Raw genomic sequence first — 23,331 nt, 5'->3', positions numbered from 1 at the left:
GCTGGTGTGCTTCTTCCACGTGGGCTTTGTTGCTTCTGAGCTTGATGGCCGCTTGTTTACCTTCAAGCCTTTAAGACCCCAGACACTATACTTTTTGATAGTCGGGCACCATCAGCTTTCTTCGCCATATTTGTTTATACACCCATTTGTCTACTCTATTATCAAAGAGAACTCTGAATAGGAAATCAGGAAAAGAGTATTATGTAAAACACGCAAAATATAAATTATTTAAGAATAAACTTAATGAAAGTTACAAAAAGTTTACAAAGAAACTACAAACCACTACTGCAAAAACAAATTATATACAAGTAAAAAATAAAAAAATCTTAAGGTCATGAATGAGAAGACAACATTGTGAATATCCCAAAGCGATTTGTAGCTTTATCATAATTCTGATTCAAATTCCATGAATAATCTCTTCTTTAGAGCTGGAAAAACAAATTAACAACTTTAAAAAGAAAGAGACCATAGATACACAAATTATCACTGAAGAGAGACAAATAGGAGGCCTAACTTTTTCTGATCATAAAACATACTATATGACCAAAACAGCCTGGTACTGGTTCAACAACATGTAGACCAGTAGAATGGAGAACCCCAAAGTAATTCCATCCACCAGTGGACATCTAATGTTCTACAAAGGACAAAACCACAATAAACATTGAAGAGACAGTCTCTAACAATGGTGCTGGCAAAAGTGGATGTTCACTTGCAGAGAAATGGAACTAGATCCATACCTCACAAATTACAAAAGCAACTTCGTAATAATGTCTTTTAAGAAGAATAAGAGTAGTGCCAAGGAGATGGGGATTGACGATGTCCAAATGCCCAATTCTTGCATTATGCTATTCAGCTCCATTTCCCCCCATTCCTCCCTTGTGTATATTCCCTCACGTTTCTGGGTTTGCAATTCACTGGAGTCCCAAAGAAACTCACAAGTGTTTGAGGAAATGTCTTATGTGGTGGTAGGTGAAGTTCAGAACAAAATCCAAAGAACTAACAGATGACAGATGTGCTCCACCTCCTGGTTTTTCCCAGTGATAAATAGGATAACATGCCCTGCTTCCTAGAGGGCTTATTTTATATGCAGCAGGATGGACTTTACTCAAAATTACTCACAGGAAAACTCTAGTAATATCTTCCCCCATGATCTTAGTAGGCCCATGCAGGGAAGTCATTTGGTGAGAATTAAACTGAATATCAATAAGGAATTAAAATAACATCTAACCCTTCACCTTTAAATATATATATATAAATCATTTTATTGGGGGCTCATACAACTCTTATCACAATCCATCCATTGCAGCAGGCACATTTGTACATCTGTTGCCAACATCATTCTCAAAACATTTGCTTTCTACTTGAGCCCTTCGTATCAGGTCATTTTTCCTCTCCCTCTCTCATTAACCCTTGATAATTTTTAAATTATTATTTTTCCATGTCTTACACAGTCCAATGTCTCCCTTCACCCACTTTTCTGTTGTCCATCCCCCAAGGAGGGGATTATATGTAGATCATTATGATCGGTTCCCCCATTCTCCCCCACCTTATCTTTACCCTCCTCTTAACTCTACTTTCATTATTGGTCCTGAGGGGTTTATCTGTCCTGAATTCCCTGTGTTTCCAACTCTGATCTGTACCAGTGAACATCCTCTGGCCTAGCTGGATTTGTAAGGTAGAACTGGGATCATGATAGTTGGGGGGAGGAGAAAGCATTAAAGAACTAGAGTAAAGTTGTATGTTTCACTGGTGCTATAATGCACCCTGACTGGTTCGTCTTCTCCCCACAACCTTCTGTAAGGGGATGTCCAGTTGCCTACATATAGGCTTTGGGTCTCCACTCCACAATCCCCCTCATTCACAATGACAGGATTTTTTGTTCTTTGATGCCTGATACTTGATCCTATAGATACCTCGTGATCACACAGGCTGGTATGCTTCTTTCATGTGGGTTTTGTTGCTTCTCAGCTAGATGGCCACTTGTTTACCTTCAAGCCTTTAAGACTCCAGGCGCTATATCTTTTGATAGCCGGTATCAGCTATCTTCACCTTATTTGCTTATGGACCCACTTTGTCAAGACAGGAAGGTGAGCATCATGGAATGCCAATTTATTAGAACAAAGTGTTCTTGCATTGAGGGAGTACTTGAGTAGAGGCCCTATGTCCATATGCTACCTTAATACTAAACCTATAAATATATGCACATAGATCTACTCCCCCATCATCATAAAGAGATATATATATATATATATTTACATATGTATGTGACTGTATTTAGACATCTATAAATGCCCTTTGCCTCCTAGTTTTTTCCTTTATTTCCTTTTTAGTTTCCTCTTGTCCCACTATCATCTTCAGCCTTCATTTGGGTTTCAGTGATTCTTCTCGATTACACTGCCTTTGATCAAGCCCTACCAGGCCTCCTATACCCTCCTTGCCATTGATTTTGGGTCACTAGTTGGGCCCTGTTCCCTGGAGCTGTGGGTGCTAAAAACCCCTTCACCTTTTTAATGACCCAAATATAATGATCAATTCTCTATCCCTGGACTATATCTTGTTTATGCACATATGACCTGGGACCTCTTCTAGGACATTTCCAGTAGGCACTAGCCTCCTTCTAATTTTAATCAGCCAGATTTATCCCAGGAAACTCCAGAAGTAGCTTTTCTTCTTTTAGCTCTAGCTATCATTCATTACATCCATTGCAAGTAACAGTAACAAAGATAATCACTGAACAAAGAATCAAACCTGATTCCCACCCACTACTACAGTCAGGTCCTCATCACTTCCCAACCCTGTTTGTTGGCAGATACCCAAAACTAAACTAACTGTCATTTAGTTGAATAGGACTCATAGTTACCCTACAGGACAGGGTGAGTTTCCAAGGCTGTAACTCTTTGTGGAAGCAGAAAGCCTAAACTTTCTCTAATGCAGCACTTAGTAGTTTTGAACTGCTAACTTTGTGGATTGAAGCTTAACTTGTAAACTCTATGCAAATGGGGCAGATAAGGCCCTCAAAAATGGATATATAGCCACAGGCATAATAAGTCAAGAACTACAAAAAGAAATTGTGTCCAGAAGGGCCATATTAACTGACAATTACAACTCAAAATAAACCTAAGATCTGAACACAAAACCTAAAACTATAAAAATCAATTTAAAAAAAAGACAAAGAAGTCCTAGTTTATGGCACAAAATAGTCTACAAATACAAGCAAAAATACACACAGGAAAAGATAAGTCAGATGACAAGGACCGCCTAAAAGTTAAACACATATGAGAATAAGAAAGGATTTTTACAAATTAGTAAAAAGAGAACCTACAGCCTGGGAAACCATTTTGGTAGCAACATAGTATATAATGCATAGAAAGCTTTAACACCTCAACAGTAAAAAGCCAATCTAATCAAAACATGGGCAAGAAACATGAACAGATACTTCAGCAAAGACCTTCAGGGAGCCAACAAACATGACGAGATACCAATAATCATTAACCATTAAAGAAATGAGAAATGTATAGCAAAACAATAAGGAGCTATCATCTTATCCCTGAAAATATTAGTAAAGTTCAGTAATATAGCAAACAACTAATACTGGTGATAGATTGGAACTGCTGAAGGGACTTTAAATTGGTACAACCACTGTATAAAAACAGGTGACAAGTGCTTGGAAAGTTGTTAATAAAATAACATGTGATTCAGTTATCAAACTATTTGGTGATGCTCAACTTTCCTGACACAATCGCTGAAGACAAAAATGGGTGCATAAGCAAATGTGGTGAAGAAAGCTGAAGGTGCCCAGCTATCAAAAATAATGACATCTGGGGTCTTAAAGGTTTGAAGATAAACAAGCAACCATCTAGCTGAGAAGAAACAAAGCCCATATGGAAGAAGCATGCCAGCCTGTCTGATTATGAGGTGTCAATAGGATCAGGTAACAGGCATCAAAGAATGAAAAATCCTATCATTGTGAATAAAGGGGAGTGTAAAGTGGAGACTCAAAGCCCATCTGTGGGCAACTGGACATTCCCCTCTGGAAGGGTTACGGGGAGGAGATGAGCCAGTCAGGGGGCAATTTAGCACTGTTGAAATGTACAACTTTCTTCTAGCTCTTTAATGTTTCCTCCCCCCTACTATCGTAACGCCAATTCTACCTGACAAATGCAGCTAAACAAGAGCATGTACACTGGTACAGATAAGAGTTGGAAACACAGGGAATCCAGGGCAGATAGATCCCTCAGGATCAATATTGAGAGTAGCGATGCCAGGAGGATGAGGAGGAGGTCGGGGTTGAAAGGGGAAACCAATCACAATGACCTATAACCCCCTACCAAGGGGATGGACAAAGGACAAGTGGGTGAAGTGAAACATCAGTCAGTGTAAGACGTGAAAAAAATAATAATTTATAATTATCAAGGGTTCATGAAGTGAGGGTGGGAGGCGGAGGGGAACAATAAGAAGCTGATACAAAGGGCTCAAGTAGAAAGAAAATGTTTTGAAAATGATGATAGCAACAAATGTACAAATGTGCTTGACACAATGGATGGATGTATGGATTGTGAGAAGAGTTGGACAAGCGCCCAATAAAATGATTAAAAATAAAAAGAAATAACACGTGATTAAGTAATCAAACTATTAGGCATAAATACTAGAGAGATAATAATTAGAATATGAATAGATATAACACCTCTCATGTTCATAGCAGCATTATTCACAACAGCAAAACAAATGGGGTCAACCAATGAATGGATAATGAACTATGGAATACTGTGCAACGTTAAAAGAATAACAAATAATCTGTGAAACATCTCATAATGTGGACAATTCAGGACAATATTTCAGGACTACATGCTGAGTGAAATAAGTCAATCACAAAAGACCTACATTATATATGGTCACTTTATAGAGTCAAGAAAAGGTTTACAGCAACGAAAACATTGTTTGATGGTAGTAGGTGCAGGAAGGGAAAGAAGACTAATCAGTAACTAGTGGGTAGACATATACAACTACAGTTAAAGTAAAGGTGGTGTAAGAGGGGGGATGTCACAAAAGTTGATAAAGGGAAAGAAAGAAGAGTTAAAGGCAAAAGAGGTAAGTACTATTATATACACAATTCTGAAATAACAATAAGGAGTTTAAGTATAGCTACTAGCTGAACATGGGTAAGAAGGAAAATTAAATTATACTCATGAATATACAGCTTTGACAGAGATTATTTCTACATATGTTTACCTATGCTACAAATATATCCGTGAATATAGAATAGGACAACAAATTATAAAAACTACTTCATTATAACCAAACACCTTGAAGGAATGAGCAGTGATCTGAAGACTGCTAAATCAATTGGCATAACATAGTTCACAATGTTCTACCTTCTGTTGTGATGACTATCCACTGGGATTTAAAAACGAGTGAGCAGCCATCTACAATTCAAAATTATTAGTCTATCCTTGCCTAAAGGAAAGAATATTGAATTATAGTGGAAGTACTCTGGTGGGGTAGTGGATATGAGTTGGGCTGCTAACTGCAAGGTTTGCAGTTCGAAACCATCAGTCACTCCCTGGGAGGAAGAGGAGGCTTTCTGCTACTGTAACGAGTTAGTCTCAGAAACTCAGGGGCACTTCTATCCTGTCTAATAAGCGTCACTATGAGTCAGCATGACAGGAAATAGTATAGAAAACAACAAAACTCACAGCCATTAGGCAGATTACAAGTCATAAGCTAATGACAAGATCAATAATATGAAAAACCAAAACCAAAATACTGGCCACTTCATAGGAGAATGATTAGGCTTCTATACCTGTAGTTATAATCTTGAAACCCAGAGAGACATGAAGAAAGGTAGGTAGAATGCTCAAAGGGTTGTCTTCTGGCTGCTTTGATTAAAAAAAAAAAAAATCAAGATAATCAGTTGAGAAGGAGATACTACTGACTTAAAGAGGTTTGAAATATCTTCTGAGAAAGTGGGAGTATTCACCAAGTAGGATACCTCAAAGCAGTGGTTTTCAACCTGTGGGTCATAACCCATTTAGGGGTTGAACAACATTTTCACCGGGGTCGCCCAATTCATAACAGAAGTAGCATTGAAAATAATTGTATGATTGGGGGATCACCAAAACATGAGGAACTGCATTAAAGGGTCACAGCATTAGGAAGGTTGAGAACCACTGCCTCGGAGGAAGTCCTTGACTTATAGCAGGGTCCATTCTATTGCAAGTTATTTCTATGCTGAATACTTTTTTTCCTTTAAGTTTTTATTATTATTGTCTCATCATCATTATCTTATTATAAATCTGATCCCAGAACATCTTTGAGAGAACATCTTTCAGTGCCAACACTGGCAAATAATGTACTACATTATTACATGTATTACTAAAGATAAAAACCAAAAACCAAATTCACTGCCATCAAGTTGCTGTTGACTCATAGTGACCCTATAGGACAGGGTAGAACTGCTCTGAGAGTTTCCAAGACTGTAACTCTTAATGGGCCTAGAAAGCCTGGTCTTTCTTCCACGGAGCTGCTGGCAATTTTGAACTGATGACCTTGCAGATCAGACCAATGCCTAACCATAATATCACCAACGCTCCTATTACTAAAGATAAGATGTACCAAACAACAACAACAACTAACCACAGTCGTAAGTGCAATTCATGTAACTCTACTGAGTCAGGAACTACATTTAATATGCTTGATAAAGCACACTAAAGTCGTACTTGAGAGAAAAAATGTAAAGACTGTAAACATGTTTACAAGTTTTTCTGCACACTCTGGTGTTTGGCTCATGTGGTTTGCTCTAAGATATTAACTGAAAAGTTACCAGTTCAAACTCAAGCTGTTGCACCACATAAGAAAAGCCTGGCAGTCTGCCTCTGTAAAAATTATATGGAGCTCAGTTCTTTTCTGCAAAACACAGGGTGACCATGGATCAGAATCAACTCAATAGCAACAAGGCTTAGGGCATGTGTGCATACAGGCAAGAAGAAGGTGGATATTTACGATTTTCCTAAGAAGTAAAAGATATGAAGAATTAAAGCGTGAACAACAACAAAAATAGTGTCAAAAGATTTAAGCTGTGAGTTACACTGAGTTGCTAATTTAAGGTTGGTGGCTCAAACCCACCAGCAAAAGGGTAGAAGATGCAACTGTTTGCTTCCATAAAGATTTATAGTATCAGAAACCCTACAAAGGGTCAATAAAGGTCTGAATTGACTTAATGGCAGAGGGTGTGGGTATAGAGAAAATTTATATTACTGGAGTTAGAAACATAAAAAAGTAAAGGGAGATTAATGAAATATAGTTTTGAAAACCAAATATATACATTCTAGAAGTATTTTTTTAAATGGAACAAATTAAACTATCAAGAGATATATGACCATATTCCTTCTTCAGTTTAAAAAGGCTTGTGAAAAAGGGTCTGAGTAATTTGTGGCAAACTTGTTTTGAAACAGTAAATATACAGATTAACAACCAACTCCTTTATTTCTCAAAAATTAAAATATGAATGGGAAAAATATCATCTTCAATGAACTCAGCAATACCTATAACTTGAAACCAAAATATATGAACACAGATGATAGACAATAATGGAAACACACACACAGTTATTTTATTGACTTATTTCTTTTAAGTATGTTTGCCAGAAAGCAATTGTTGGGAACACTCTAAGTAGAAAATTTGGTTCTGGCCCACCAAGCCTGTCCTAAAAAAGACCTTTTGACACATACCACTCAATAGCAGTCTGACTTCCCCCTCAAACCTGTATGATGTTAAGATGCCATTTTGTGACTATGGAACACAAGACCTCTGCATTATGTACCCTGATGTAAAGACCAAAGTAATGTAAAGAAGTCTGGAATTCTTCACTACTGGAAACCTCACAACTGGACCAACAGGTACCATCATGAGAAAAGGGTGATGTTGCCAAGGATTTCATCTTGTTTGTATTCACAATCAATGCTCATGGAAGTAGAAATTAAGAGATCAAATGATGCATTGCCCTGGGTAAATGTGCTGCACAAAACATCTTTTAAAGTATTGAAAAGCAAGGATGTTACTTTGAGGACACTAAGGTGTGTTCAACCCAAACCATGGTATTTCCAATCACCTCGTACACATGTGAAAGTTGGTTATTGCATAAGAAACATTAAAATAAATCAATGCGTTTGGCCTACGGTGTTGGCAAAGAATATAAATACTATGGACTGTCAAAAGAACAAATAGATGTGTTTTGGAAGAAATACAGCCAGAATGCGCCATGTAGACAAGGATAGTGAGACATTATCTCATGTACTTTGGACATGCAATCAGGAGACACCAGGCCCTAGAGAAGAATACTGGGCTTTGTAAAGTACAGAGGCAGCAAAACAGAGAGCAGCTCTGGAAGAGATGGATTGACACAGTGGCTGCACAATGGGCTCAAAAAGAACGAAGGAAAACACTGCCAAACAGCATTAACCTTTAGTGTCCTTAGAGAATAAAAGCAACCGCTTACTAAATGTAGCCAATACTCCAACCACTTTGAGTGTCTGTTAACGAAGAGTTTACCTATCATTACCTCTTTAGTTTGCATATTAAAAAAGTGAGGCCAAATAAGTCAAGGATTTTTCCAAGTCCAGCCTAGTAAGGCAGGAATCTGAATCCAGAATATCTGGTTCTAGAATCTATTTTATAAACATGATGAGGTTTTGGAAATGAAAGTCATAAAAAAGATCAATTTTCTGTGGCAAATTTATTTTTAATCTACGATAAAAGAAAGGGTAAATTTATATGTCATATATCTCCGCAAAGGAAAAGTAGAGACAATTAATAAAAAATGTTTATCAACACTGATTATAAATCAAATGTGACTAAATAAATTATGAGTCAAAGAGGAAGACCCTCCATCAAATGTATTGACACAGTGGCCGCAATGATGGGCTTGAATATGAATACTGTGAGGATAGTGCAGGACCAGGTAGTGTTCTCCTTCTGTTGTACACAGGATCGACCTGACGGTATCAATATAAAATTGTTAAACAAAAAGGTACAAATATTTAATCTCTCAAAGGGCTGAGAATGACCCATTAATTAAACACTTATAAAAACGAGTAACACAATCATTTTGATGTTCCTGGACTCCAGATTTTTTGGTTTATAAAATTGGTGTGACCCATCCAGACCATGTGCCCTTAGGCATCCTTTTGAAAGGATAGTGGTTCCATGGAGACACCTTCAGGTCAAAAAATAGTTTAGTAAGTGTAATTTAGGGGGGGAGGTTAAGCCTAAGGCTTAGGGTTTATTGAAATGATCTATGTGTAGTCATCTTCAAGAAAAAAAGAACTCTAGAATTTAGGTGTATAGCACATCCTTGGTGATTCTGTGTGTATTACTGAGGGACTCTGAAACTCTGCTCATACTTAGATGTTGTAAGAAAAATTAACAAAACACACACTTATATAACTGCTTTTACAGTCCCCCCTTTTAGGAACCTTTCTGAGAAGGGTTAACAATGCCCTATTTGAATCATATCAATTCACAATAAATATATGCTCATCCAATAATTATTGGAGATTCTTTGTGTATTTCGGGTTTTGATACTGGCCTGCTTGTCTCCGTGAAAATCACTGGCTTGTCACAGTTCTGATTTTATTTTTCCCCCTAAAATTAAAATCAATCTCAATGCATTTATTATTCATATAAATGTTCTATTCTTGATTCATTTTCTTCTTGAAAAGGAGAGGTTGCTGGTATTAAACTGGAACATTAAAAACTATACAGGTGAGAAAATAGCAACTGGTTAAAAACGACTACTACTCATCTGCAAATTACCATCAAATAATAACTTGATGCCAACACCACATTCGCGCACGCATTTACAATAAACCCTGAGAAATGCTGAAGAGACTATAATTATCAAGGAAAAAGATTCCTTAAGAATAGAATTATCTTAATAATAGGGACGAACAAAGTAAAATAAATGTAATGCTATCTATTTTTGATTTGGAACAAAAAAGAATATTTTTCTCATGAAATAAGAAAATGTCATCAAATTGGAAAAAATATAATGGGTCCATTCTCACATTATAAATCCACCAAAAGAAGCAAAGAATAAACAAATCATAAAATGTTTCTAAGAGAAGTCTATAAACTGTCCTAATATACCCATCTGAGTTAGGTATTTAGAACAAAAGGCACTTAATTCTGAAGATTAATAATTATTGAAATGAAAGCTGTACTGTAATATGAAGTTTCTTTATTAAAATAGGTCAAATGGATAGGGAGGTATATATTGAAATTCTTGCTAAGTAAAAAAAAGAAAAAAATTTATGACATAAAATGTAATAGCTCACAACTGGTTTCAATTTAATGGTAAAAAGTATACCAATAAAAAGAAGAAATTATAGTTAACAAATAATAATAAAAATAAATCATAGTTTACCAACAATGAACAAAATGAGAATACCCATTTTTTAAATTGTAGACTAAACACTCAAAGATTTACAAAATGAGTATTATATTTAAAATGTAGTAATAATATACAATGAACTGAAATGCTTAACATTGATAATAGGGGCACATTACTTAATCCCTAACAAGAAAATGGGTGTTTGGAAAACATACAAAAGTACTACTCATAACACAACTGATGATTTTAAAAGATTTGGAACTCATCATGTCTACACCCTACAAAATAACCAACCTGATTGTAGCTCTTCTCAGGTAAGATATAAGCAATAAGAAGGAGCATTTTATTTCAAAACTGAAAACCACATCTGGCCCAAAGTGCCTTCTAACTGTCCATGCACAGTCTTTGGAGCAGAGGATTAATGTTCCTGCCCATTTTATCTAGTACCCAAGGCTTGTCCTGCAAAGTGAATAAAAATGATTATCTTTTCATCTATCCTTGGGACACAGACTATAAAATAACAAAGAGCGCAAAGATGAGAATAATAACAATAAAAAAACCTGAAAAAATAGATAATTATTGTCCACCATGGACTTAAGTTCTCAGGAAACCTTATGTTTTTTGTTAAAAGGACATGGGGGTGAAATGTCTCACATTTTAAGAAACAATGCCTTGGAGATATGGGATTTATAGTATTTAACGTAACTCTAGAAAATGACTGAAAAGTAGGTTTAATTTTAGTGAAAAATAAAAACAGAACATTTTAAATAGTATGTCGATCACCCATTTTCGTGTTAGCAGATTTTTATACACCACTTTTGAACATTTTAAATTGAACTGAAGATATGAAAAGAAATTAAGTGAAAACAAAATGACATATACCAACTATCGAAAACAAATAAATTGAAGGTAGAAAGACACATAAGGACCAAAAGAAAAGAGTTACTCAACTCAAAAGGAACATGATAAAAGTCTTAGTGACAAGAAATTTAGAACACACTATTAGAAGACACAGTAACAAGATAAATATAATGACATAGTAATAAATAACAATTAAAATGGACGTACATCATTTAGATGGCAATGGAGAACAAGTTAAAAGGCATTAAAACTTATTTTTCAGAAAATAAAAAATAGTTTGAGACAAACTATTTTGTGTATTTCTATACAATATTACTCTTACATTCTTAAAAGTATATATGTCATATATTTAATCTTTTTTTTTTTAAACAGGGGAGAGCGCGAACGCAGTCCCCCACTACCACAAATTATACAGTCGAGTTTCCCACATTTGAGGAAATCGCAGGGGTCAGCACATCCGGAGTGCAATGGATAAGCTTCGCCCCGGGAAAACCACCTTCGTGATCATGGTATTTCCCCTGCCAGGTAAGTATATGTATATTTAATCTTCTATATAAAACGCACAGATTTCTGGAATGTAGAGAAGTAGTGGCTTGATTCTAACAAAGCACCAGATTGCTGTCTAAGTATCTGTGGGAATTTTCTTTTATCTTCTAATTTGTTATGAGTAGTTATTTCATGGTGTGGTTTCAATAATTTGGTGCTTTTCTCTTGGACTTGGAAAATCCAAATAATAACCTTTTCTATCAAGGCACGTTCATTAAATATTTATGACAACAACTGTGGCTAGTCAAAAGCAATTTCTACCTAAAGTTTAAGGTCTTCTGTTTTTTTCAAACAATTATATTATTACGCACCTGACAACTAAATAGGCATTACTATGTATAGAAAAGAAACATAAAAAGAAAAAAACCGAAAGGATACTTAAACGTAATAAAATTAGAAAAAAAAAAAATAAAAACAAATGGTTTTTTTGAATAGCATTTTTACAATCCTTTTAAAGAAAAAGTACACTTGGATATAAGAGTCCTTCTCTAGTAATAGGACTCTCAAAATACAATAAAAAAATAGGTTTGATTTTTGTTCTATACAGAATTCATTTTCCTAATGAACAGCATTTTTCCTTTACCATGTTAAAAATAGTAAGAGGTCCAACCCTTCCTACTGTCAATGAATAGAACATACTCAAAAGAAATTAATTTTTTTGTGTGTCTGTTTCATATAGAAATAAAAATAGGATAAAAAAAGCATCCTAAGTAGCCCCTAAAACTTGTTAAATTCCAAGGGTGACCCTGAGCAATTGGTTTGAACAGGTTCTAGAGGTGAATCAGATGCATACTTAAGTTTGTGGACCAGTGCTTTAAATATATTACATAAGTGAGAAATTCAAATTTAAGGCCAGATGAAATAGAATCATTTTTGCCATAATGATTGAGATGATTATGGAAAGTTACTGCTAAACATTTTTTAATGTCTTTATTAATTTGAAAGCATTTATGTCGGGGTGTGGGTGTGGGTAGGGGAATGGCAGAAGAGAAGACTCCTAAATTAACAAAACTTTCCTTAATCGGGAAGCCATCTAGACAATTCTACCTGATGTAAGAGTGAAAGCTGCTTTGTGTCAACTATTCAGGAATGGAGTGGATGGAAGTGTGGCATGCAGGTTTTTAGCAGCTGCAAACATTTGGCTTAAATATGTTTAAACTCTTTTTAATAAGAATAAGAATTTCTCTGCTGCTTTATATCAGAAATGTTTCTCTCAAATACATGAATGTTTATATGCATATATACACCTGTATAACAATGAGCAATAAAATGACATATATAAGTGGAAATTAAATACTGTTGATAACAATTGTTATCATTTAGATTTACTAAAGAATATGGCCTCACTCACTGACATCCACTCAATTCAGACTCACAGCAATCTTACTGAACAGGGGAGAATAGGGGAGAACTATCCTTCTAGGTTTCTAAGACTGTAACTCTTTACAGGAGTTGAAAGCCTCATTGATCTCATGAGGAGTAGTTAGTGCTTTCAAACTGCTAATCTTGTGATTAGCAAGCCAACACGGTAGCCACTACATCAATAGAGGTCCTAAAGGATATGGCCTAGTAGTTTTCCACAATTTTGTTTGCTACAAAATATAAATGTAGAAAAAATAAGTGAACTAAGCAATTGTTGACACTGGTCAGGTTTCAATTTTCATTTACAAGATTATTAAAAGGGCATATCAAACTAGGTATATAGTTTACCCAAATAGATGACATAAAATTATTGAGATAAATCTGGGGGGAAATGTTATTTTCCAAAACAAATTTATTAATTAAAATTAATATTTTAAAGAAAACTATGTCTAGAATAAAGCACATTAAAATAGTAAATGGAAAAGAAATGCTGATGACTTACCAGCAAGTGTACTTGTATGTCTAAATGCTCTGACCTGGGAGTCTGATAAACCAGTCAAAAGGGAAATTACTGTGTCCATCATATACTCATCATAAATTATACTATATTGACACTGTCGAATCAAAACTCCAATGAATTCACAAAAGTTTGAGCGAAATTTTTTCCACTGAGGTCCAGGCATGGTAAGGGGATAATCACCACTGTCCTAAAAAGAAAAGAAAATACAAAATATAACACATGAAATGTTTGATCCAAGTTATTTTTTTCCCTCTTAGCTTTATAGCAAGTTTTTTTTTTTTGTAAACAGCATATACTCGATTATGAACCTACAGGACTGATGGTTTGAACCTACATAGCAATCCTTTAATAACATATGGATGGGGTTTCAATGAATTAGAATCAGCAATAGAAGGTTTATTTTTAAGAGTTACCATTTTATTTCAAAGTAGACTTTCACAGGCATATTGACTGTTTCTAGCATTTCTTGTTTTGATCCAGAAAAATTCTTAAAAGTGTTCAAATTACTATGTAAAAACTACAACATGCTATTTTTCTACTATGCCTCTCTTAAGTTCTAGTTTTCTAATATTTAAATGTCAGGAGAGATATTTCAAATAGAAACTATTTTAAAAAACTAAAGTTTTGACTAAAAAGAATGTTTGCCGTTGTATTTATATCAAAATAGTCTTTATATGTGTCACATACTGTGTTTAGGTGCAGTAAATTGGTTAAGGCTGGCAGAGGCTCTACGTGAAACATGAGGAAACACTACCCAGTCCCATGACATTCTCTAATTGTAGCTCTAAGTTCATTGGACGCGTGTGTTTAAAAACTTTTGATAGGTAAATGACGGTTTACAGAGTACATCATCAGTTTTACATTGAGCAATTTACACATTTTTAGCTCATACACTTCAATCCCTTCAATGCACCATCGTTTATCATCCTTTCAGATTTGTTTCCATCCCACATGTCCTAAACCCCTGTCTTTTTAACCTTCAATGAGTCGTCATTATAACATGGGGGTAAGTTCGGCTGCAGACCTGAAGGGTGACTAAGGGTCCTAGTTTTGGAGGTACCAGCAGTCTCTATTTGACCAATAAAGCTATCCTCTTATGATTTTGTGTGCTGTTCCACATTTTTTCCCCACTCTATGGAGGACTGTCTAATGTGATTTTTTCCAGAGCATTTGGTAGTTGTTGCCAGGCACAAGTTCTTCTGGTTTCAAGGTTGTGGTAACTGATGTTTGCATGGGTCATCAATCATTCTTTATTCCTCAGGATGGAAAGAGACCAATATTTGCTTCTTCCATTGCTGATTACAAAGTTTTTGAGATGTCAGTTGTTACTTATTAGAGGGTCTACTCTCTGTGTTCTAGACTCAGTTGTTCCAATTGACCTGATGTCCCTGAGACTATATAGTTCTGAGTTCCCAGGCCATGTGACTCATTCCTTAAGCTGTTTGCTTATTGTTAAGAAACTACTATGCCATAAAAGCTCCTCTAGCAGTCCACGGTACTTTCAATATTCTTAACTAATAACATAACTCATGTTTAAATTCATCTCCAGGTTTCCTTATTGTCCAGTTTTTATATGCATACAAAGAAAATACGATGTCATCAGTCAGGTGTATCTTAGGCCTCCAAAGAGACATTATCTGCTCTATAACAATTTAAAGAGGTCGTGTGCAGCTGCTTTGAACAGCACAATCCATCCTTTGATTTACTGACTACTGCTTCTGTTGTGGATCCAGTGGAAATAAAATCCTTGACAAATCCAAACTTTTCTGCATGTATTAGGATTTAGTCTCTTGGCCCAATAGTAAGGATTTTTTGAGTTCTTTACATTGACTTGCAATCCATACTGAAGGCTGCAGTCTTTCTCAGCAAGTGCCTAAAAGTTCTCCTCACTTTCACCAAACTCCTTCCTCTAATCCTGATAGTGTGTTCTTCATCTATTGAGCCACATGTAATATGTGCAAAGCATACAGATCGAGTAAGCATGTTGAAAGGATACAATCCTGACACACTTTCCCTGATTTTAAACCATCAAGTATTTCCTTTATTTTGTTAGTCTGATTGCCTCTTGGTTCCACATGAATAGAAAGGAGTGTTCTAAAATTTCCATTTTTTCCCTCAATGTTACCAAGTTATGATTCAAACAGTAAAATACCTTTGCATAGTCAAAGAAACACAAATAAGCAATTTTTTCTGATACTCTCTGCTTTCAGAGCCAAGATCTATCTGGGGCCAGCCATGGTATACCCTCATTCTATATTTTCTTCTGACTTAAGCTTGAAAATTATCTGCAGCAAGATTTTACTTTCGTGTGATATTAATGATATTGTTGGATAATTCCAGGATGCTGTTTTGGGTCACATTTTGTTTGGAATGGGTACCGATATGGATCTCCTCCAGGAGGTTTTCCAGGGAGTTGTCTTCTAAATGACTAGATATAGAGCACTGGCTCCCAAATTTATTTGGCCTACCGCTTCTTATTCAGGGAAGAAAATAAAAGATTTCCTCAGTGGCTCTCAATTCCATCTCTGCCGATTAAAACCTTATGTACCATAGCCATAACCAGGATAAAGAATAGGATATGCCTTTGCAGCTCTGCTGCATTATTTGAGCGCCCCCAGGGGATAGTATTGGCCACGTTGGGGAAGAATGACATAGAGACTGAATGCTTTCAGTGCTTTATCAGTTTGTTGAAACATTCAAATTGGTCATAAAATCTGTCAATTTATAGATCCGTTTTTTAATAATGTCTTTTACTGTAGCTTAGACATTTTCCTTCAATACCATTGGTTTTTAATTACATGCTACCTCTTGAAATGGCTGCAAATGAACCACTTCTTTTTGGTATAGTGATTCTATGTGTACTTTATTTCTTCTTTTGATGCTTCCTGCAATATTCAGTATTTTGTGCACGGAATACTTCCATATTACAATGCCAGCTTGAATTTTTGGTTCACTTCTTTCAAGTGGAGGAGTGCTGAATGAGTTCTTCCCTTTAGGCTTTTGCACATGATAATACTTTGTCTTCTCAAGTACTGGGCAACACCCAGTACCACATTATTAGAAAAAAGTGTTCTTGTGTTGAAGAAATACTTAAGTAGAGGCCCAGAGTCTGTCCACTACCTCAATGTGTTTCCTTATAAATATATATATAATCCATTACACTAATTTTATGCATTAATATAATTACATAAGTCAACATCTATGTTTATACCTCATTCTCATTTGCCTTTCAGTAATTTGTGCTAGATTACAACTGCTCTACCTCCACCAGGAATTCGACACCTCCCCCCCACTGTTGATATAAGACCCTAGTTCTAAACAGTAATTAAAGAAAAAATTCTTGTTCCCATTTTGTAGGAGAACCATTTCTTTTTGCTTAGAGATGCATAATGAAACTATCATACAAGGATAGACCAATACATCCTAAAATTCATAAATATTCATTTATATGAAGTATCCTATTTCAAACTTTAGACCACATTGGCTCTACATAAAAACAAAATCAAAATAACAACACAACAGAAAACTCAGGAAATTAGGTTTGCTGTGGTGTGGCAGCATTTGGCATAAATATTACATATGGCTTTGGAAAAACGATGGGGCACTTTTACTATTTTTAGGATCTAGAAGAGTCAGAATTGACTCAACTGTAACTCAACTGTTAGGTGTTTTGGGTTTTTGATTGCAGTACTATTTGGGTTTTTGATTGTAGTACTGTTAATATGTGAACAATTTGACATTTTACACTTCTTAACATACTACAATATAAAGAACGTGGAATTATTGCTGTTTTCTCTGCTTGAAATGGTCTTCCCCAGGCCTGGGCATAGCCACCTTTGTCACTATTCTTAAGTAATTGTTCAAGATTGTGGTGCTGGCGAGGTCTTGCTGACCATACCTATTTAAAATGACATATTCCTGTATTTCTTCCCCTCTTTCCTATATTATTTTTCTTTATAACATTTATAGTAAAAACATTAAGGCTATGCATTTTCCTTGTTGGCTTTCTCTCTCAAATAGTTATTAAGTTGCACAAAGAGAGAGATTTCTGCCTGGTTTGCTTTTACCTTACAAGAGACTAAAATTTTTCTTGATCAAATTAATGCATCATCAAAAAAATTATATCAAAAGGTTTAAAAATTACACTTAATAAGTTGAATAAGTTCCCTATAATATTATTTACCTTAATCAGTCATAAATTGGTGATTTCTATTTCCCTAGGCACAACGAGGAACAAGGAAAATATGTAAACTCAAAAGAACACAAATACCACATTTCACTTCTTTGAAATATACCCTGTCTAAAACAGGCATCAATTGTTATTGTCAATGATTTAATCCAAAGGCACCAATTCTTCATTCTACCTTATTTATTATTCAGCTTTTGCATGCATATGAGACAATTAAAAATAGCAATGGCTGGGTAGTTGCTATAACACTGTCAGTTCATCTCATTAAGGGTCTTCATTTTATTTCACTTACCCTCTACTTTAACAATCATCATGTCATTTTGCAGGGACTGGTTCTTTCCTCCAAATAACCTGGCCAAAGTACATGAGACAAAGTCTTGCCACCCTCACTTATAAGGAGCATTCTTCCCAGGCATATTTGTATGTTCTTCTGGCAGTATAAACGATTACTAGTGACTATTCTTTCTTGCATTTTAAGATAAAAATAAACTCAAATTTTAATTTTATTTTTTCAATACTCCACGAAGCCTCTTTAAACATACATTACTTTGGAAAGTTCTTCAAAAATAGGAAGGTAAACAATTTAAATAAAGGAAACAAGTTGGAAATGAAAAGTGCCAAAGGCAAGGAACTACCATAATCAAATAGAAAAACTTATGAAGATTCAACAAGTAATCACTTTGCAATAATGAAAAGTGTTATAGAGCGGATATATTACAATTGTGAACACTGGGTAGAATATTAGGGACAATAAGTATGCTAAACAATAAAAGTAGCAATGATAATGGCAAGTACTTACATATGCCAGGCACTATTAACTAAATAAAACCTGAGAATAAATATTATTTAGTATAATTTTCTTCTCATGCTTTTATGAAGTAGACGCTTTATAGTATTACTTTCCCCTTTTACAGAAAACCAAAGCAGAAAGGAGTTAATTAATTAAGAAATTTTCTTGAGATAGTACAATGAGTAAATTTCAAAGCTAGGAATTGAACCCAGAACACCTGTAGTGTAGGATGTGATGTATTTGACTGCAAACCAGTGTCCATAGTTTGAAACCAACAGCAGCTCTATGCGAGAAAGATGAGGCTTTTATTACTCCCTTGAAGAGTTACTGTCTTGGAAACTCATGGGTTGAGTTCTACTCTGCCCTACAGGGTTGCTACTGAGTCAGAATCTACTCAATGGTGATGAGCTTGTGTCTGAGCTAATCACTACTGTATTCTGTCTAGTGAGGGGTCTTTAAAAAGTGGGCACAAAATTTCTATTGTCTTCATGTTCTTGAGAACTTTTTCAAGTCCCTTTGTATAAAAGTGTAAGTTTGTAGCTGTCAAATTCCAGGGAAAATGATATTGGCAGTTTTTCTTGCTCTTTCAATTTATAGATTTTCAATCATATAATATTTTGCAGTATAGCACCAATAAAACATACAACTTTCCTCTAGTTCTTTAATGCTTCCTACCCCCTTCACTATCATGATATCAATTCACCTTTCAAATCTGGCTGGACCAGAGGATGGACACTGGTACAGATATGAATGGGAAATAAAGGGAATCCAGGACAGATAAACCCCTCAGGGCCAATAATAAGAGTAGCGATGCCAGGTGGGGAAGGGAAGGAAAGGGGAGAACTGATCACACGGACCTACATAAAACCCTCTCTGTGGGGGACTCACAATAGAAAAGTGGGTGAAGGCCGAAGTTGAACAGTGTAAGATATGACAAAATAATAATTTATAAATTATCAAGGGTTTGTCAGGGAGAGGGATTCAGGGAGGGAGGGGGAAAAAAAGAGCTGATACCAAGGGCTCAAGTAGAAAGAAATGTTTTGTTGCCATTGATAATGGCAACAAATGTACAAATGTGCTTGACACATAAATGTATGTATGGATTGTGATGAGTTGTACGCGCGACCAATAAGATGCTTTTTAAAAAAATTAACAAAATAAAAGGTTTTGCATGTTTTTATCACTAACATCTTATAACTGGACTGGACAGGTTATGAAATTAAATTATTGTTGTTTCTGCCAAGTTTACCCCAAGGCATGGCAACCCCTTGTGTACAAGCTGCTCCATAAACAGCTTGGGGAGATTTCCAGATCTGTTCTCTACAGCACCTCTGGGTAAGACTAAGCTTCTAATGCTTTATCTGGCTATAGAAACTCTATGGGGAAGAGAGAGAGAGAGAAAATGTGTATCAATTCTACTTTGTGCTACTTAGTCTCTTTGAGTCGGAATTGACTTAATGAAAGCAGGTTTATTCTTATATTTACAGTATAGAACTGCCACTGTGGGTTTCCAAGGCTGTAAATCTTTACAAGAGCAGAAAGCCTCATCTTTCTCTAATGGAATGGCTGGTGAGTTTAAGTTACTGACTTTTTGGTTAGTAGTCAAATGTATAATCAACCCAGCCACTAGGATTCCCAATTATGTTATTATTTAGGATAACAGAGAAAAAGTTAGCTACATACAGAAAACAGAACATTAAAAGCACCAGTAACATCTCCCCACATAAAATCCATAATAGTCTCTTAGTCCACTCAGTCTTGTGTTTAATTTGTTCCATTTATCTCAGATCAGGAATAATGAACAAATCAATTTCTTCATAACAATCCAATGGTACAACCAGTGCTATTCAGAAGTCTGTTTCCTGATTCCAGAAAACTGATATAGTCCTTTTTATGGCTCCTTTTTGGTGAAAGAAAAAAACAACAACAAATGCTCTGCCCAATGGTTTATTGTAGCAGATGTCTTTATGATATCGTGAAAATAAGAAACATCAATAGATAAGACCTAAAAATATCCATGGTTAATAATAATTCATATAACTGAAAGACCTGCTGAAAATTCACTACAAAAGTAATGCAAATAAAAATAAAAATCAACCCTAAACAAAACTTCAGATAAAATATCTCCAGTGACTAGCTTCTTGGCTAATTTTTGAAAAGGAATAATCCTGATGTTTAGTGGAAACAAAAAGTGGGTTCAACATTTAATAACCTAGAAAATGATAAAATATAAATATTGACCATATAGTTAGGAAATACATATTATTATCAAATTTCTAAACATCTAAGTATTAATACAATTTTTAGAGGCAAGTGGAATAAACCCTCGGTGTTTTGGAGGCAAGTGGAATAAACCTCTTGGTTTTGATACTGTTACATTTAAATTTAATTAAGAATAAAGCTGCAACCAAGTCAGCAATTAGGAGAATAACTACAATTGTGACTGAAAATTTTATGTTCTTGTCAAATTCTACGTAGAATATAAAAGGACACAAAAAGCAGCAAGAAGTCACCAGCTGCTTCATGGGAGAAATACAAGGCTTTCTACTCCCAAGAGAATTCCAGTGTTGGAAATCCCTGGGTGTAATTCTACTCTGCCCTGCAGGGTTCACTATGAGTTGGAATCAACTCAATGGCAGTGATTTAGTTTAAATAAGGGGAACCACTGACACGTAGTTTTTAAAACAGTTTCATTGGCATATAATTCACATAAAATTTTAACCTAAAAAAATCTGACAGTTCTCTTGATTTGAAGACTTTATTTTAATTTCTTCAAATCACGAGAACTGACATTTTAACATTAGGAAGCTCCGATAGAATTAAAAGTTATGCTAGCTTTAATTTGCAGTGATCTAGTAATAAAAAATAACTTCTATTTAATTACATTAAAATAATTAATCAAAACAATCTATATAAACTTTATTAAAGTTATTTGTTGTTAAGTACAAAAATAGAACTTAAAACTCAAAGTCCAAAGAATGTATTTAATGATGAATTTCATTTAGGCCACTCAATGTTTTGTTTAGAAAAAGGTTTTCTACTAGAACTTCCCAAAGTCAGGTAGTATATTCTTTGTTTCCATGCCACAGTCCTATGCATTCTAATATTTTATATAAGGAAAAAGAAAATTCTCTTATGTTCGTATGGTGATGTATAAACTCACATATATGGTTTTATTAAACATTAGATGTTTATATATTAAACACTGAGATAATGTAGAGACGGAAATTCTAGAATTAGAATAACTTTTGGTGATTTCAGGAACTTAAGTTTCCTCAAAAATCTGTCAAAATATTTTTCAATATAGCCACAATTAAAGACTTTTTTGTTGCTTGATACATATGTTTCATGTGGGAAATGGCCTCACATTCAATCATATATTAAGGAGTCCAAACCTTTTAAGCTTTGAATAGGACAAAGACAAGAGGAAGACAATCATTTTGGAAAGAGGAAAACTTGAGCTATATTTAGCATTTCTGTTAACTTTTTCTTGGTTGCATACTATTTAACCACTTTTACGTTTAGCTTTTATAATCCTGTGATTTAAAAAAAATACTTAAATACATCAACAAAATGTTAGAGACCTAAGTTTATTATTTATAATGCACATAAGCATTAGAAATAAATGAAGGGGCCGCCCCCAATCTCAACTACGTGGGAAGGCCACCCTCCCCGCACAAGAATTTACTTCAGAGGACAGCACTGAAACTGCAGCTCAGGGAGAGGGACATGTCTGATCAGAGCACACGGGAGCAAATGAAGCGAAGGAAGAGAGTAGAGCACAACCTAGCCCACCAAGCCCTGAGGACGATATTCCTTCTCAGATCAGCCAATGCAAAGAGAGGACCATAAGGCCAGCCCCACTATGAGACACAAAATCTGCCCTTAGACTAAAGAGGTCAACAATGTAGGAATTGTGTGCGATCTGACCACACCACACTGAGGTGAAACACTAAGGGCGTGCAACAGAACAGCTAGGAGAGCAGAATAAAGTCCCCAGAGAACACCAAAAATAGACTTTGAAGCCAGAGCGTGGCACTCCATCAGACTGGACCAGAAAACATTCCTAAAGGTCAACACAGACCTTACACTATTTATAGGCTTTTCTCTTTTTTTGTTGTTTTGTTGTCTTTTTTTGTGTGTGCATACTATTATCTCTGTAGGGGTACCTAGATAAGATAGGCTGGATAAGCACAAGGGCACTGCCTGTTGGGGGAGGGGGCAATGACAGAGGGCAAGGCTGGGGAAAGGAAGTGAGTGTTAACAAACCCAGGGACAAGAGAACAACAAGTTATCTAAAATCGATGGTGAAGAGGGTGTAGGAGGCCTGGTAGGCTTGATCAAGGGCAAAGTAACTGAAAGGAATTACTGAAACCCAAATAAAGGCTGAACATGATAATGGGACAAGAAGAAAGTAAACTGAAAAAGAGGAAAGAACTAGGAGGCAAAGAGCATTTTTAGAGGTCTAGCATGTATGTATGTAAATATATTTATACATGATAATAGGGAAATAGATCTATGTCCATGTATTTATAGGGTTAGTATTAAGGTAGCAGATAGACATTGGGAATAATCAAGTACTCCCTCAAGGCAAAAAACACTTGGTTCTATTAACCTGGCATTCCATGATGCTCACCTTCTGACACGATCCCTGAAGACAAAGCAGGTGCATAAGC

The 23,331-nt window shown here is 35.4% G+C and overlaps 1 protein-coding gene and 1 non-coding gene across 2 annotated transcripts in view; both read right to left on the bottom strand.

Moving 5' to 3' along the window:
- Positions 1 to 23,331, bottom strand: part of STAG1 (stromal antigen 1) — a 296,042-nt gene that overhangs the window by 144,671 nt on the left and 128,040 nt on the right. The window contains exon 7 of the mRNA XM_045287455.1: positions 13,659 to 13,863. Within this exon, the coding sequence (XP_045143390.1) occupies positions 13,659 to 13,863 (205 nt within the window). The remainder of the gene's footprint in view (positions 1 to 13,658; positions 13,864 to 23,331) is intronic.
- Positions 11,618 to 11,781, bottom strand: LOC115868639. The gene has a single exon (XR_004045715.1). It is a non-coding gene; the product is annotated as a U1 spliceosomal RNA (small nuclear RNA).

Source organism: Echinops telfairi, unplaced genomic scaffold (genome assembly GCF_000313985.2).
Source record: "Echinops telfairi isolate 266 unplaced genomic scaffold, ASM31398v2 ScPeMD7_16;HRSCAF=60, whole genome shotgun sequence".
Taxonomy (NCBI): Eukaryota; Metazoa; Chordata; class Mammalia; order Afrosoricida; family Tenrecidae; genus Echinops; species Echinops telfairi.
This window is presented reverse-complemented; position numbering and strand designations above follow the sequence as displayed.